A 17,375-nucleotide genomic window follows, 5' to 3' on the forward strand; every position below is an offset into this window, starting at 1 on the left:
CATTTTTTACATCTTTTAATTTGGTTAAATATTAAATTAAGATACTTCATTTTTTCTTTGCCTTTCATTTTAATTTGAGTAAATTGTACTGAATTTTTTTAAGAAAATCGTACATATATATCTTATGTTTTCAATCTTTACAATAAACTACAATTTTTAAATATCATATATTAATTACTTTAATTATCTTTGAAAAAAATACTAATATTTTAACCAAATAATCAAATTTTCACTTAACTTTTTATTTATATTTACTTATTTTTTTTATTTTTATCAATTTTATTTCTCACCTATTTCTTTTCTAATTATTTAAAACATAAAAGTCGTAAATGAACGGAAACGCCCAATATTCTGTGAAATCACATCATTAATGAAAAACAAGAACAAGAAAAGAAGCAAAAACGTCACGAAAACCTAAATCACCGCCGGCTGCGGCACCGTCAATATCATTCAACCGGCGAAACTAAAAGCAAGCATGTTTGACACTACTATACTCTACGCTACCTATTACCTATTACCTATTACCGATATAATATCGTGAAGTAGAAAGTAAAGAAAGCTTCTAAAATAAGCATAAAGCGTAAAAGAGTTACCGGTTGAATTCCCAGGCACCGATATCCCTACCGATGAGGAACGCGCAGTGAGCATCAACCGTCGCGTAAGCAACTTGATCGTTGCTAAGATATTTATCATACCAATCGCTCATGCTGACGTCACTCCATTGCGTCACTCGGTAACCGAGCCGCTTCTCTACGATCTCCTCCACCGAAGCCTGAGACAGGCCGCGGAAGCAATGCCTCAGATCCAGAGGATCTCTCCGCATCTCCAAGCGGTGCTTCGACTCCTCAAGCTTCCGCCGATCGGAGTGGTTCCAGAATCCGACGAAGGTGTGCGAAGGATCGTTTAGGAAAGTGCGGAGGCTCTCCGGCACTCCGTCGGCGCGAGTGAGTTGGAAGATGAGGCAGCGGCGCCCGACGCAGAGCTGCAGCGTGTCCGGCGGAGGATCGTAGGCGCCGGGAGTCCACTGGACGCCGAGGCCGACGACGAGGCGGTCGTGGTAGACGAAGTGGCGGCTGAAGTGGAGCGTGGAGGAGAGCCAGCGCTTGACGACGGAGGAGCTAGGCGTGACGGTGACGGTTATGTAGGTTCCGGCGAGGTCGACGGTGTAGACGTCGTGGTTGTAACGGTCGTCTCGGTAGAGGACTGAGGCCATGTTTTAGGTAGCGTGTGAGGGAAGGAAATCACTGCTAAGAGGATTTTACGGTGCTTTTGGTGTGTACACTGTCCACTATCCTGAGCAGTTAAGAGTGCGATGCGTTTCGGAAATTGTACTGTACGAATGGATCGACCTTTTTTGTTATTTTTTTATTTTGAAATAATACGTTTTTATTAACGAAATTATAGTGTAATTTTGAATATTTTATTATGGATAAAATATGTTTTTATTCTTAAAAATATTTTAAAATATTATTTTCATTTTTATAAAAAATATTTTTTTAGTCGTTGATGAAAAATTAAAATTACATTAGTTTTTGCAAATATAAAAATTAAAAACATTAAATTTTTAATTAAAATTAAAACTAATGTTTTTGTAATATGTTATCAAATTTGTTATTCATTATTATAAAAGTATACTCTTTATTATAGTTCCATGTTGTTTATGTTTCTCACATATGCTCTAATAAATACATAAGGATCTGATATGCATAATAGATAATATACACTCTAATAGATATTTAAGGCTCTAATTTGCAATATATGGTCTGTTATGTAAAAATTGTAACACCCAGTTTTTAATTATTTATTTTTATTATTATTATTTATTTTTATTTATTTATTTATTTTTTTAAAAGGGTATTTTGGTACTTGGAACGGGTTGTTCCAAAATTGGAACGGTCGTTCCAAGCATTGAAAATGAATTATTTTTATTGTAACAGAATGGGTCATTCCCAATTGGAACGGGCCGTTTCAAAGTAATAAAAAGGCCCATTTTTGTTTTTCCAGAAAGGGCCGTTCCCAAAGGGAAACGGGCCGTTCTGAAAGTTTAAAAATGCCTAAAAGAATTTTGTTAGAACGGGTCGTTTCAATTATAGTCAATATGTGTAAAAATGGAAGTCAGAATGCCTATAAATAGGAGGCAGGGGGTGAAAATTTTATACTGGAGTGAGAAGTGAAATCTTAGAGAGAGAAAGAGGAAGAGAGAGAGAGAGAGAAAGAGAAAGAAAGAGAGGGAGAAAGGAAGAGAGAATCCAGAGGAGGAGGCTCTGCCCAAGTTTCAACTCCGCTTATCCAGGTAAGGGGGGGAGTGAGAAACCTCGCTCAGAGATGTGGGGATAATTGTTGGATAGTTTGTTTGTCGGATTGACCCCCAATCCCTTGTCGTTGTTCTATTTTATTTTATGTTTGCTCTGCTCTGTTCCTTGTTGGAAATAATAAATGATTATGTAACCCTAATCCCTTGCCGTTGTTCTGTTTATTTTCTGTCTGCTTTATTTTGGTTCTTTGTTGGAAGTAATAAATGAATATGGAATTAATGCTAAAATAAATAAGTTTTAATATGAAAAAGAATGTTCTCTGTGAATTCCTGTGTAGACCTTATGAGGAGTATTTATGACATGACCTTGTGAAATATGGATAAATGACACGAGACCTAAGAATGGACTATTGAGACAAGCTGTGATTTTGAGACTATGAAAAATGATGATATGATGTACTAAATGAAATTCTGTAATAAGTCAATGAAATAATAATTGTATGACATGCATCATATGCATATATGACTCCAGGTGTGTCGCTGATGCCGCATACCAGTGATGTAACTTGCTAATAAGGTGTACCTTAGGGTCACCAGTGATGTAACTTGCTAACAAGGTGTACCTTAGGGTCACCAGTGGTGTAACTTGCTAACAAGGTGTACCTTGGGGTCACCAGTGATGTAACTTTCTAACGAGGTGTACCTTAGGATCACCAGTGATGTAATCTGTAACAGCCCGCGCAACCCGCATGAGGATATTGTCCGCTTTGGCCCACGGCCTCACGGCTTTGTTCTCGGGAATGGCCAACACCACCCCAAAACGCGTCCTCAAGAGTAAGGTATCCACACCCATATATATGGCATGCTTCGTTCACCTTACTAGCCGATGTGGGACTTCACAATCCACCCCCCCTCGGGGAGCCCAGCGCCCTCGCTGGCACACCTGCCCGGGTCCCGGCTCTGATACCAAATGTAACAGCCCGCGCAACCCGCATGAGGATATTGTCCGCTTTGGCCCACGGCCTCACGGCTTTGTTCTCGGGAATGGCCAACACCACCCCAAAACGCGTCCTCAAGAGTAAGGTATCCACACCCATATATATGGCATGCTTCGTTCACCTTACTAGCCGATGTGGGACTTCACATAATCAGGTGTACCTTAGGGTCAACAGTGATGTAACCAGGTGTACCTTTGGGTCACCAGTGATGATATGTGAAACTTCCTTATGGCGCCACATGCATGCATTTATGAGTCGAGTTCATGACATCATAGCATGATAAATGAGTATATATGTGATATTGATTATTTATGTGTATTGTTTACATGTGACTTATATTTGTTGTGTGCGTGTGTGTGTTATCTAACCTTTATTTCTGCACCTGAAACTGAGTGAGATGTTTCTCACTCCCTTGTTGTTTTTGTATATGTTTAAATTATGATGCAGACGATCATCATCATGAGGATGTTGGTGATGAAGCTTAAGGCTTCAGTTGGGCATGCTCTGATAGGATGTGACATCGGGGCTTAGCTAGTTTAGTCTAATATGTTATTGTTTTAATAACTTTAGTGTGTTTTCTTTTGTAATTTCTAGCAAACACTAGTAGAAAATAAGTATATTACGTCACCCCTTTTACGTCGGAAATACGAAAATCCGACGTAAAAAAAATGCGGTGGCATTTTTGTAATTTTTGCGAACTTTTTTACGTCGCACCTGGTAAGGTCCGACGTAAAAAGTCCAATCTACGTCGCACCTTCCCAGGTGCGACGTAAAAAGTCCAATCTACGTCGCACCTTCCCAGGTGCGACGTAAATTTACGTCGCACCTTCCCAGGTGCGACGTAAATTTACGTCGCACCCTACCAGGTCCGACGTAAAAAAGACGCAAATTTGAATAAGAGAGCGCGAGGCACACCGCGCGCATTCACTTTTCATTTTTTTCTCTGTAAACCCTCTTCCTCTTCGTTGTGTAAATCCCTCCGCCTCCTACTCCTTCGGTCCTTCCTTCCTTATAATTTTTCTATCATTCAGTCTCCGTTCATACGACAAAAACAAGCAGTTTGCGTTCATACGACTAAATGTGTATTTTGAACTTATTATGTGTGTTTCTTTATATATTTTGAGTAGGAACAACCAGTGGCTGAAGCCAAGCCTGAGGAGAACAGAGAAGAGAAGCGATTCTGGGAAGAAAAGCGATTTCTGGGAGGAAAACGCAGAAGAAAAGCGATTTCTGGGAAGCAGAACGGCCCGTTCTGCTTGGAGAACGGCCCGTTCTCCAAGCAGTATGGGCCGTTCTCCAAACAGAATGCCCCGTCCTGCAAGGAGAACGGGCCGTTCTCCAAGCAGAACGGGCCGTTCTGCTGCATTATTTTTCTTTTTTTTTTAAATTTTTACGATTTTTTACGTCGGACCTGGGTATGTCCGACGTAAATTTACGTCGGTTTTTGACCCCCGACGTAAATTTTACGTCTCCCGCTTCTACGTCGGACGTTTCCCTGACGTAAAAACCCCTAAATAACCGACGTAAAAAGGGTCTTTTGTACTAGTGAAAGAAATAACGTAAATAAAGTTGTAATTTTTCTTTTGTAATTTTGAACGTACTTGATCAAAGACCAAAATATGCATCTTTGTCATATTATTTTTATTATAAGATTTGAAAGTTACAGATTAGTTCTTAACTAGGAGGCACTGCCACCTTTGCTGTAATTAATCTATATTTTTCTTTTACATGATCTCTTGAATTTTGATACTTACATGATGATTTTCTATAATTTATGAGTTACGAATGTGAATCTTCTACCTTATGATATGAGACAATTATTTTATTCATGAAAAATGTTATCAAACTATGAAAGGTTTTATTTACTCCAAAGAGAAAAAAAATTGTTTATATTTATTGTGTATTAATATTGGGGTAGAGGGTGTCACAAAAATGATCTAATATGTTTACTTTGATAGTATCTAAAATGAACGAGTGTGCTAATAGACATAATTGCTCAAATATAAATAATGTTATGATATGATTAATTAAATTAAAAAATACGTCAATATCCATATCTTAAATGAATGTATACATAGAATTAAATTGCTCGTATAATCTTATACACAATGTTTAAGAGATGTGCTATTATATTACTTTTATGATATTTTTAACGCTTCCACGTCTTAAAGAAAATTATATTTTAGATAAAAATGATTTTCTCGTATTAATATCTTTTCATTGAAATAAGAAAATATATATATATATATTTCATCTTAATCAACAAAAATATTTTCTAAGTCAAGAAAAACCTTAGTTTCAAAAACATGCTTGTTACCATCAAAAATGGAGGAATTATTAAGTCAAAATACGATCTTGGATCCCTCAAACTTTCAAATTCTAATGTTAACAAATAAAACATTGTTTAAGAGAAAATATTCTTGCAAAATACAAATCTGGTGAAATAAACGCAAATTATTATATAGACGATGTGTCATCAGACGAAGCATGTAATCTAACTTCATAAAGTCTTAAATGCATATCATTTATAATTACTAACGACTACTTGTATTGTGATTCTGATTGCAACAAACAACATATTATATTTAATATGTACCATTTAATATTATTGTATAGTTAATTTTATCTACAATATATTAAATATAGTATATACTTTAACAACTTGGAAGCTTTACTATTTTCCAAAGTTTAAAAGAATTAATTGATACAAAAATATTTTGAAATTAAAATATATAGTTGTTCCGGCCAAAGGGTGGATTAGGGTTTTTTCCTAGATCGTGCCTTAGAGCCAGAGCATTCAAAAGTGTAATCTGTCTTCTCAACTCTAGGTTTTTTCTTTTATAGTTTCTTGTTTACGGGCTTTATGGGCCCCGAGAATGTAGGAATTTCCTTAACCGTTTTGATCTGGTTAATATTTGGTGAGGGACAGTGGGACCTTGCCCTTGCTATCGGGTAGTCCCTGTATGCGAGAGTTGTGTCGGCCCCCGACCGACCATGCCCGTACTGAGGGTACAGTCGGGTATTGGCCGAGTTGGTTCTTGTAAGCGGAAGGAATCGGAAATATACCGACCAGGTTAAGTAGAGAAACCAAGTCGAATAATAACTGAACCACTCTTAGAGGGGTGATCGGCGAGAGCTACAGTCGGCCTGGCATATCGGCGAGAGCTACAGTCGGCCTGACATATCGGCGAGAGCTACAGTCGGCCTGACATATCGGCGAGAGCTACAATCGGCATGACATATCGGCGAGAGCTACAGTCGGCATGGCATATCGGCGAGAGCTACAGTCGGCCTGACATATCGGCGAGAGCTACAGTCGGCCTGACATACATAGTAGGCAGGTCGGAATTCGACCTGGACCGTACACTAGCCCTCCAGCGCTGAGCCTATAAGGCGGAAGGGCTTTGCTAGATAGGGAGTCGGCTTAGCCATGGCTGACATGTCCCTCGTGGAGGCCCCTAGTCGGATTTCGTCCTGGACCGTACAATAGTAATTAGTTGGTTTTTATTTATATGTTCCAACATTGTGAGTAGATCTATTTATTTATACATTTATTTTTGTCATTACTTTTTGTATGAGATAAATTTAATTTATTTAGATTAATTATTATAATGCTAATAATCATGAGTTTTACTTTTAAATATGTAACTACTTTCAATATTTAGACAGAAAATTTTGACGCTCATTATAAGTTCATATGACTCAAACATGATTACCTCACATAAAAAATAAAAATAAAATCTCTTTTCTTTAGCAAAACGTTACAATGATAGACTTTCTTTTTGTAAACTTATCCATGATTAATAACTTTATTTTGTTAGGTTACATTTTTCACTATTCTTTTTAACTTCTATATTAATCAGTTTGAATACTTCCTACGTTATTGAAATCTTAAATTCATGAATCATATTTTAACAAGTTACATTTATTTGCTGAAGAGTTAAAATAAATTTACATGCATTATTGGTTCCTACGTTATTGAAATCTTAAATTCATGAATCATATTTTAACAAGTTACATTTATTTGTTGAAGAGTTAAAAAGAATTTTATGCATTATTGGTGCCTATAAATTGATGCTTATTCTCCTTGAAACACTTTAAAAATAATTTAATATTTATACAAAACTTTAACATTATTTGTAAAGACTTAAAAGAAAACATTATGACAAAGAATGAGATGAAAACTAAAGGGATTATGATTATGATAATGATTATATTGAGTTTTGCATATGCAAATCACAATATTTCATTTATGCGATATCATCCACAAGATTATAAAACCTTTTTATGTGAATTTAAATGTAGTTTTAAATGTGATTTTTCCCCAACAATTTCATCTGCATATACAGATTGTCTTGATAATTGTAGTAAAAAATGTTATAATAACACAAATATTGTTTATGATTGTACCGCTAGTTGTGACTTGATTAAGTCCATCAATATCAACCCTATAAACATTGGCTTGATCAAGTCCATCAACGTCAACCCTATGAACATTGACTTGATCAAATCCATCAATGTCAAGTCTATGAACATCAATAGAGGTATTTATATTTTTACAATATTAATTAATTTAAATATTTTATAATTATTTTCTATAATTGAGTTAATTATGTTTTGACAATTGACTTTATTTACCAGATACTCATGACCTTTTAACTTCCAAGGTGGATTCTTGTTTGGAAAAGTGTCTAAAGAAGCAATAATGTATTACAAAAATGCAATAATGTATTATAAAAATGCAATAATGTATTATAAAAATGTTAAAAAGAAAAGGTTAAGTGAAATAATATTCGTACTTAATTGTAAAAAAAATATAGTGAATAATAAGTGACATTTATTATTCGTAAATCTTTTTTTTTTCTTCTAATTATTTATCTTCATTTTTCTTATGTTTCTTTTACAATTATATTAGCAAATCTACTAACAGATCAAAATAACGATGACACTAATATGTTATTATAGCCAAATGAAGTATATATGTGAAAAAAATAAAAATGAGCGACATATCTAAAGCTAGAGGAAAATTTGTATGAGATTGACTATACACGACATAAAACAAACTAATTGAATTTTCGTGAATGTTGGTCCTTAGGAAAGTGTACTAAAAAACAATAGCAATCAACAATGAGTAAGATTATTGTATCACATGGACTTGATTGTTATTTGATTGATCAACAATTATCTTAAATAAGTTAACCGGTTAACTATTTACAATGATTTGCATATACTTTCCATTTAAAGAGTTCATAAATTTATTGAAATACAACTAAAAGATAGAACTGTAAATACTATGAATAAAGCTTAATAATTAAGAGAATTCAACAATCAAATAGGGTTTGGATTTCATCTAACACCACTCCTATGTAAGTTCAATATTCATACATATATGTATATAATTTAACTTCCACGATGTCATCAAATTAGTAATTCTTTAATTAACAAAAGAGATCTCGAGTTTTTTTTTTTTTTCCTAAACATGAATTCATTGTGTATAGATTCGACAGATCACTACAAAGGTATAAACAACATAAATGCAAGTAACTCATCTACCCTAAAATGATCGCACATAATAGCTCCAAGGCATATACAGAATATAAATTATAATTGAGAACTCGTGAAACTTTATATACAACAGTTATCCAAAAAGGAAAGTCCCTTAAGTAACGTTAACAAAACATCACCTTACGGGGTTACATATCTCAAATATAACAAATATGCATTAAACAAAATATGTAAACATCCTATAGCCGATATATCTATGTACAACTTTAGAGAAATTATATGTTATCAACAACCATCCGAAACTATGACATCTCACTGCCCCCAGCTGCATTCCATCCTTATGATAGTAACCATATCAAAATGTAAGAAGGGTACAACAAGGGAAAGTACCCTTAATGTGTTTGATTAATTGCAAGCAATGTCAAAATTTATTTTCTTAATTTTTTTTTTTATTTCTGGGGCTACATGAATAATATCATATAAATCCAAAGAATATAATATTCTTGCGTACTTTCTTTTATTGCTATTGCTGCTGAGTTCTCATATTTTACTTTTCTTTATTTTTTCCATTCTATAATGCTGTATAAAAAAAATAAAATTCAACAGATTTTTTTACTTATTCTGAATTTACTGCCAAACTCAAGATTAGACCATAAAAATAATGTAGTTTGTTTAGATTAATTTTCAATGCCGTCAAAGTAAATTATACGTTTAATTATCCTTTTAATTTATATAATTTGATCAGTTTTTTTTAGTCTTTATATTACTTTAATTTTTATAATATCAATTTTTTCCGTTTAATTCTAATCACCTATTATTATCATGATTAAAGGATAAAATTTATAAAATTATAAATATATATATATATATATATATATGTTTCGACTATTTTACGTAATGGGCTGCTGTGTTTCATAATTGATTTAATCGATTAAAATCAAAATTAATTTTAAAAAACTTTTTTAATCTTTGTTGCTTTTTATTTCTTTTATCTTTTAGTTAATTTTAATTATTTCTATTTCTTAAATGTTTTATCTTTTACATATTTTTTCATCCTACCAACCGTTGTACATAATGGGTGGTGGATTTGTGTAAATAAGAATGAGTCTTGTGAGCTTGTTGTAGTTCAAATTTGTTAATTTTCCTCTCCCAATTAATTAAGGAAACTTTATCAATGACCATTTTTCATGTTTCACATAACACCAACATATATTTTTCTTCTCGATCAACTAAAATTTTAATTTATTTTTATTCACCTATTTTCTTAATTTCTATTTTTGTCTTCATTAATTAGTTCAATTCTTTTTAAATACTACTTTATGTTCTCTAATTCTTTTTTCTTTCATCCAAAATTCCAATCGGTTGTAAGGTTAATCCCCTCCCATTCAAGGAAAATAAACTATTAGGCAAGTGAAACAATTATTTTCCAATACCCTATTTCAACATCTAGCACCTCTTTTATTGCTTTTTTATTTTATTTTTAGATAAGGGTATTTCTCTATATAAGAATATTTATTTAATAGTAACCTCTTCTTTCAAACACTATATTGGGACACAACAAAAATAACATAATGTTTGTTATACTACTATCTAGTCTTTATGGGTGATTCGAGTTTTTATAAGTCATTTTTAAGATAAGATTAATGTTATCATCTTTCTTTTCTTTTTTTATTTCCTTGTTTTAGAATAATTTATTATCCTTATTGTCGTGTAAAATGTACTTCTTATTTTGTAGTACATGAGGTTTATTGAATAAAATATTCCAAGATTACCGCCTTTCTATTATTTCTAGTTTATAAATGCAAGAAAGCCATTAAAAAGGAGAAGATGGTTCTTTTTAGTATTAATATCAGAAATCAAATAGTTTAAGCATAAGCCTGTGCAAGAATCAATAACCAACGTTTTTTTTTATTATTTTAAAACCACATCACATAACTCAATACTCAGCTTAAAACAGAAGAAAATAAAGTGAAATAAAAGAAAAGAAAACAAGATGAGTGAAAATGAAATAATTTTATAATTTTGTAGGAGAGAAAGTGAAAGTCCAGAAAACTATAAACTTTCTCTTCTCTTATTTCTTCACTTATTTGATCGAACAGAAAATGAGAAGAAAGAAAAAGAATAGATGTAAATGCCTTTTTTTTATTTTTATTACAAGATGTAAATGCCTTTAATAGCCTTAAACAATAATAAAGAAAAATAAAAAATATAATTATAAAATACTTTAATTATAAAAAAAACAATGGATCAATTAAAAAATAGTAATAAATAAAAAAAATTATCGCTTAAAATAAAATAAAAAATTGTAATAAAAATTAATTTGAGGATATTTTATTTTTGTCTTTTAATTCAAATCTACACTTTCTCACTCCTTTTCTTTCTAAATAAGATAGAAACAAAAATTAATGTGAGACTTTCTTTCCTTCCTTATTTAAATACAAACCATACAAAGAAAATCTCTTTCTTTCTTTCTTTTCCTTTCTTTTCATTTTCATCTGAATCAAACAAAGCCATAGTCTAAAGAAAGAGAAAGCACTATTTGTATATTGTTGCAATTCTAATGCGTGCCACTGATCCCTACATATTTTCTATAAAGGAACCGTCCGCATACCTCTTTCAGGCTTCAGCATGCAAATTTCCTTCATTTCATAATTTCAAAACACATTTTCGATATTTTCCATTTTTTATTCACTAAGTAAAAATTCGCTGATTTTCATATAAACCAAATTATTGAAATTAATTAGGTTACTAAGTTCTCACTTTCTGGTGCTAAAAAATAAAAATCACTTTTGGAAATACCAGTAATATTAAACTGCCTAATCATCATCGAACCGTGAGCTTCAGAACGAAACAAATGAAGCAAACAAACACGCCGGCAGCTTCAGATTCACTAAGACCACAATCACTCTCGTCACCGTCAATACCAGTCAACCGGTGAAATTCAAGAGTAAGACTCCACTAGTACTATACACAACCCTAACTAACTCATATATCATGATTCATGAATTACAAAAAAAGAAGAAGAAGATAATTCTGAATAAGCACTAGCATGCATGAAAAGAGTTATACTATACCTCTTGAATCTGGAGTTTCCAAAGCCTACTATTCCTACCGATGAGGAACGCACAGTGAGCATCAACGGTGGCGTAAACAACTTGATCGTGGCTGAGATATTTACGATCCCAATCGCTCATGCTGATCTCACTTCTTTGCTCCACTTCATAATCGAGGCATTTCTCTATGATCACCTCCACCGAAGCACGAGCGAGGCTTTCATCATCATCGTCATCTACAGTTTCCGCCCAAAGCCTCAGATCCAGAGGATCTCTCCACATCTCCAAACAGTGTTCCGAGGACTCCAGCTTCCGCCGATCGGAATGGTTCCAGAATCCGACGAAGGTGTGGAAAGGATGATTCAGGAAGGTGCGGAGGCACGTCGGCACGTGGTCGGCGCGAGCGAGCTGGAAGACGAGGCAGCGGCGGCCGATGCAGAGCTGCAGCGTCTCCGCCGGAGGATTTGAGCCGCCGGGAGTCCACTGCACGCCGAGGCCGACGACGAGGCGGTTGAGGTAGGCGTAGCGGCGGCGGAAGTAGAGCGTGGAGGAGAGCCAGCGCTTGACGACGGAGGCGCTGGCAGTGACGGTGACGGTGACGTGGACTCCGTGGATGTGGACGGTGTAGAGGTGGTGCTTGAAACGGCGGACGTGGTGGATGATGGTGGCCATGGCACGGAAGCGTGTGAGGGAAGAAATGGAAGTGACTTATGGGAGGATTTTACAGTGCCATTTGCTCTCTGCACAATGCTCAGCGGTTATGAGTGGAGACTGTGGAGGTCTTCCCACTTCCCACTACGCCACTACCCACTATGCGTACCAACACCTAACTCACTTTTTTTTTTCTTTTTTAATGAATAACACCTAATTGAAATACTATTAAAAAAAATAGTATACTTTAATCGAAACTTTCAACGTAATTAATAATTACTTGTATAAAAAAAACACTATGTGCCATGGAATAAATAAAAATTAAGTCAATTAAAATTAAATAATTTTTTATAGTTGATAATTAAAAGGTTTCAATGATTTTTGATTAACCATAGTAGAATTTTTTTGGTGTAATTTTTTAATTTTGGTGTAAATTAACCATAGCAGATAAACTTAGATATAATATAAACGTTATAAAAAAATTGTGTACATTAAAAAGAAATATATCTTTTTATTATTAATTTAGAAGTTTAGATACTTCAAGTTTATATATTTTATTTATTTATCCACTCACTATCGATAATATATATATATATATATATATATATATATTAATTTTATCGTCTAATTTAAAATTAAGATTTTGATTATAATTTCTTAATAATATTAAATTTTTTTACTATTATTATCATCTGATTATAAATTGACATTATATATAATCAGATTATTATTTCTATAATAATTATTTTAAAAAGTATATATTATGTGGTTTTTAATTATTTATTTTATACTGTAATAATTTAATTCATAATCAATGTCAAGTACCATCAGAAAGTTTTCCTGCTCTTACACCCCGCTAAAAAAAAGATATACGGATATTTTTGTGAAATAAAAAAAATTATATATTTGAAACCTTTTAATTTGATTGATAAAAAAGTATTTTAGCGATGATTTGAACATTGATTTTTTTTTTTTTACAATTATTCACATTTGAGGATTCTTAAAAGTGTTGTTTTCAAAAATACAAAAAAAAGTTTTATCAACAAAATAATGCTTTAAATATTAAACCTATTTTTAGATTTGATTTCCATTTTCATTTTTCTCTATAGTTATTAAAAAATTATAAAATTCATCAATTTAATTAACAATATTTTATTAATAATGGGTCACCTATTTTTTTATTTTATATTTACTAGTGAAAAAGATGTATTTTGTACCCTTATGAATTTAGTTTAAGATAAAATAAAATAACAAAAGTTACAAAATGTAAATTATTTAATTAATCAACACAAGAAAAGATCACACAGACATATAATAAACCATTATTAAATTACACTCCCTCTTCACTTATATATATCTTCCCTTATATATAAGTAAAAATAATTAATATTACACAAATTAAGAAAGATAATTAAATATATTTGATTTTTAAAATTTCATATAAAATATGTTAAATTTATTAAACTATTTTTAATCACACTCATTATAAACAATATTTTATTTTTTTGTCTTAGAAATATTTTTAGGTTAAGAGCGTTAAATAAAATTGATTTAGTTAAATTTTACTTGATTAAAATTCATTTATACTTAAATTTTAAAAAATTAAGTACCTATTTACTTATATGTATAAAAGTTTTAAGAGAGTATTAAACAATTTTTTTCAATCTCATTGACTATACTGTTCATATTGTCTTCAAAAGAGGTTTTCAAGAACCTATAATAGGTACAAATCTAAAAAATTCTTTATTGTTATTTATTATTTAATTATTGTTAAAATATTTAAATATATTTTTAGTTCTAGTAAAATAAACATTTTTATTTTAGTTCTTGTAACTTTTTTATCTTAAAAAAATTGAAATTATTATTTTAATCTTTATTATTATGTGACCCTTTTTAACTACTTATATTTACATTATAAAGTTATATAATGATATTCCCCACAAGTTCATAATTTTCTATGTTATTTTATCTGCATGTGACATTGTTAAATCAAAAAGACGGTCGTAGATTTTCTTAATTATAAAGTTTTAATGATAAGAAACACATACGTTTTTAGAGAAAAGTTTTTAAACCTTTCAATAAGATGAATGCATTAAGACAATTTGTTATCTTGACATGAGTGTTTAATAGACAAAATATTTCATCAATAAGGCATTCACTCTAAATTAATATTTATGATGTTTGATAACTAAATCAATCTTTGTGCATATCATTCCTTAACAAATAGAAGCAAAATAACTTCCTTGGTAGCCACAATGACAAAAGAAACAAAGAACATGCTTTTTGTCATAAAAGACAAACTAATCCCTTAAATCACAAAAATCCCCAGAAAAAACTATTTTTAACCATCACACACATGATTCCACTTTTTCGATACCTATAAGGAAAAGAAAATTAAAGACAAACAAAGTAAGCCTATGAGAGATGCTCTAGAATTTACAATGGTCATTTTCATTGAAGCCTTAAGGAAGTTTGAAATCCAAAAATAAGAGAGAGAAAACATATTGTAAAACTATATTCATTCTTTTTGTGAAAAGTTCTATACTTAATTGGTTGTATATGTCTTCATAATAAGACGAAACAACATTGTTAATTTATCTAGCTTTAACTTTGTATTATCACTTTAAGCCTGAAGAAGTTTGAAATGTAAAAGAATACTTGTTTGCTTTGAGCCTAAAGAGACTTGACTAAAAGAATACTTGATAGTTTAAAGCCTGAAGAGATTTTGTGTTAAATAATATTTGAGTAGTTGCTTGAAGAGGAACAACAAAAAATATTTGGGTTGAACCATAAGTGACTTGTAAAAAAATACTTGTATCTTTGCAAAAATAATGAACTTAGATCGAATTTGATCAAGAATTAGATGTAATTTAGGGTTAAAAAAGATACGAAGACAAACTAGTATAAAAATACTTTATTCTTTTGATCAACTCTTCATCTACACTCCTACAACTATTCATACTACTTCACTAGTTCAAAAAAAAAAGTTTTTGATAGACACTATTCAACTTCATTTTAGTGTCATTCTTTTTTCCACAAACACTTCTATTTTTTTTTTTTTATAAATCCTTGAAATAAGATTTTTATATATATACCTTTAAATGATTATTAGAGAAAAATAAAACAATGACTTTAAATTTGATGGGACATTTAGTACAATTTTTTTTTTTTTACTTTCTTATCAATATGTCAAGAATGTTAGTTTCTCACATTTAATTTATTATTTAAAAAATGACATTCATATACACATTGTTTCTTAGGTATAGGTTTCCCATGAAAATATTTTCGTGGAGGGTGTGAGAAACTAATTTTTTGAAGTAAAAATAAAATTTTAATGTAGTAAAAATGTTGTGTTACCTTTACTTTCTTATTTAATATAATAAAAATTTTTGATTCATAGATAATATTTAAAAATATTCTTAGAAATATTTATGAATAATCGAAGTGATTTTTATTTAGAATTTGTGATTCGTATAAATCATAATTTTCATGTATAAAAGAAAATTATCATATACCAAACACTCTCTTAAAGTAATAGAAATTATATATATATATATATATATATATATATATATATATATATATATATATATATATTAAAACTTATTTATTTTACATAAATAAAAAATAATATTTATAAATTTTAAAATATAAAGAAATTTTTTTTATAGAAACTAAAATCAAAATTCCATACCTAAAGTCACTTAAAACACATTTAAACTTTCTATAATTTTTGATCATTCGATACATGTGCAAACACTACGAAGGATACTCAGTGTTGCCTGAGGCTATTCGGCAAGATACCGGCGACGACCAGTTCGGAAAAACGAAGACCAAAACGTTCTTAGGATTGCTAATGTCAATCAACAAGCATATACCACCTGTTACTTATCCCGCTGATCCTATGCTTCTTCCTTATATATATCCCAACAATTAAATAATCGATTAATTTATAACATATAATAAATGAAATCTATAACCTATAATAAATAGAATTGTCTCATTTATTATATACATTTTTTTAGACAATTAATTTTAAATAATTAAAAATTAATCATTTAAAAAATAAGACATAAATCTAAGACTTTTAAATTTGAAAACTAAATATAATACCAATTTATTTATTAAACACAATTTTTAAAGAATTTTATTAAATAAAATATAGAGAGTCGAAGGATTTTGACCCACTGCTATTAAAATACTCTTAATTGCATATTGTTTTTATGATTCATTTTGTTTTTATATAATTCCTTATTATCCGATTGGTCTGAGGAAAGTGGTACTTATGCGCCCAAGCCATAGATGGAGTCCTTTATCTTGGTAAAGGAGAAGCGCCAAAACCCACTTGCTTTCTTTTGCATGCTTGAAAAATTACAAATGGGGGCAGTATTTAATTTGTGGGCGAGTTTAAAATCAAATAATTCGATATTTCCTTTCATGTTTTGTTTTAAGATACACATGTTCGCAGTTTGTGTATTTGGTGGGTGAGAAAATTGTGTTTGTCACGTAGGTAAAAGGGTTATTATGACTACACAAAATCGACCAGTGGGGCTTCATGTCCTTGTTGATGCTATACTCTGCTATTACTGAGGGGATTTTCAGATTCACCTCGAAATGAACGCAGTGCATCATTTTGTATACTCTTGCTTGTTTGTTAATTAACGAGTTTGTTCAATGGACAATGTATCTTTTATTATGCAGGTTCTGGACTATCAAGCTCTGCAGCATTTGTTTATTCTGCCACAATTGCTATTATATTTATGGCTGCACTTGTGATATTATAGATATACTACCTTGTGCTTTCAGTGGACTTGGTGTTCCCATTCACCAACAAATAAGTTGAGCCTCGATAACTTTGACTTTCTTATAGCTGCTGCATGCTGAAAATATTTGGATTTATAGTGTAAGATTCTA

General features: G+C 31.3%; 2 protein-coding genes across 2 annotated transcripts; both read right to left on the reverse strand.

Moving 5' to 3' along the window:
• Window positions 1-349: 349 nt before the first annotated feature.
• On the reverse strand, window positions 350-1,367 carry LOC109804427 (uncharacterized). Its single transcript, XM_029272598.2, has one exon. The coding sequence runs from the start codon at window positions 1,211-1,213 to the stop codon at window positions 590-592; it is 624 nt and encodes a 207-aa protein (XP_029128431.1). The 5' UTR covers window positions 1,214-1,367; the 3' UTR covers window positions 350-589.
• Window positions 1,368-11,612: 10,245 nt separating this feature from the next.
• On the reverse strand, window positions 11,613-12,622 carry LOC109803804 (uncharacterized). Its single transcript, XM_020365478.3, has one exon. It carries the CDS (start codon window positions 12,480-12,482, stop codon window positions 11,826-11,828), a length of 657 nt encoding a protein of 218 aa, XP_020221067.2. The 5' UTR covers window positions 12,483-12,622; the 3' UTR covers window positions 11,613-11,825.
• Window positions 12,623-17,375: the final 4,753 nt, after the last annotated feature.

The sequence above is a fragment of the Cajanus cajan genome, chromosome 1, assembly GCF_000230855.2.
Source record: "Cajanus cajan strain Asha chromosome 1, NIPB_CcT2T_4, whole genome shotgun sequence".
Classification (NCBI taxonomy): Eukaryota; Viridiplantae; Streptophyta; class Magnoliopsida; order Fabales; family Fabaceae; genus Cajanus; species Cajanus cajan.

Coding starts and splice junctions, on each gene's coding strand:
- LOC109803804 (XM_020365478.3), bottom strand. CDS start 12,482: ATGGCCACCATCATCCACCACGTCCGCCGTTTCAAGCACCACCTCTAC.
- LOC109804427 (XM_029272598.2), bottom strand. CDS start 1,213: ATGGCCTCAGTCCTCTACCGAGACGACCGTTACAACCACGACGTCTAC.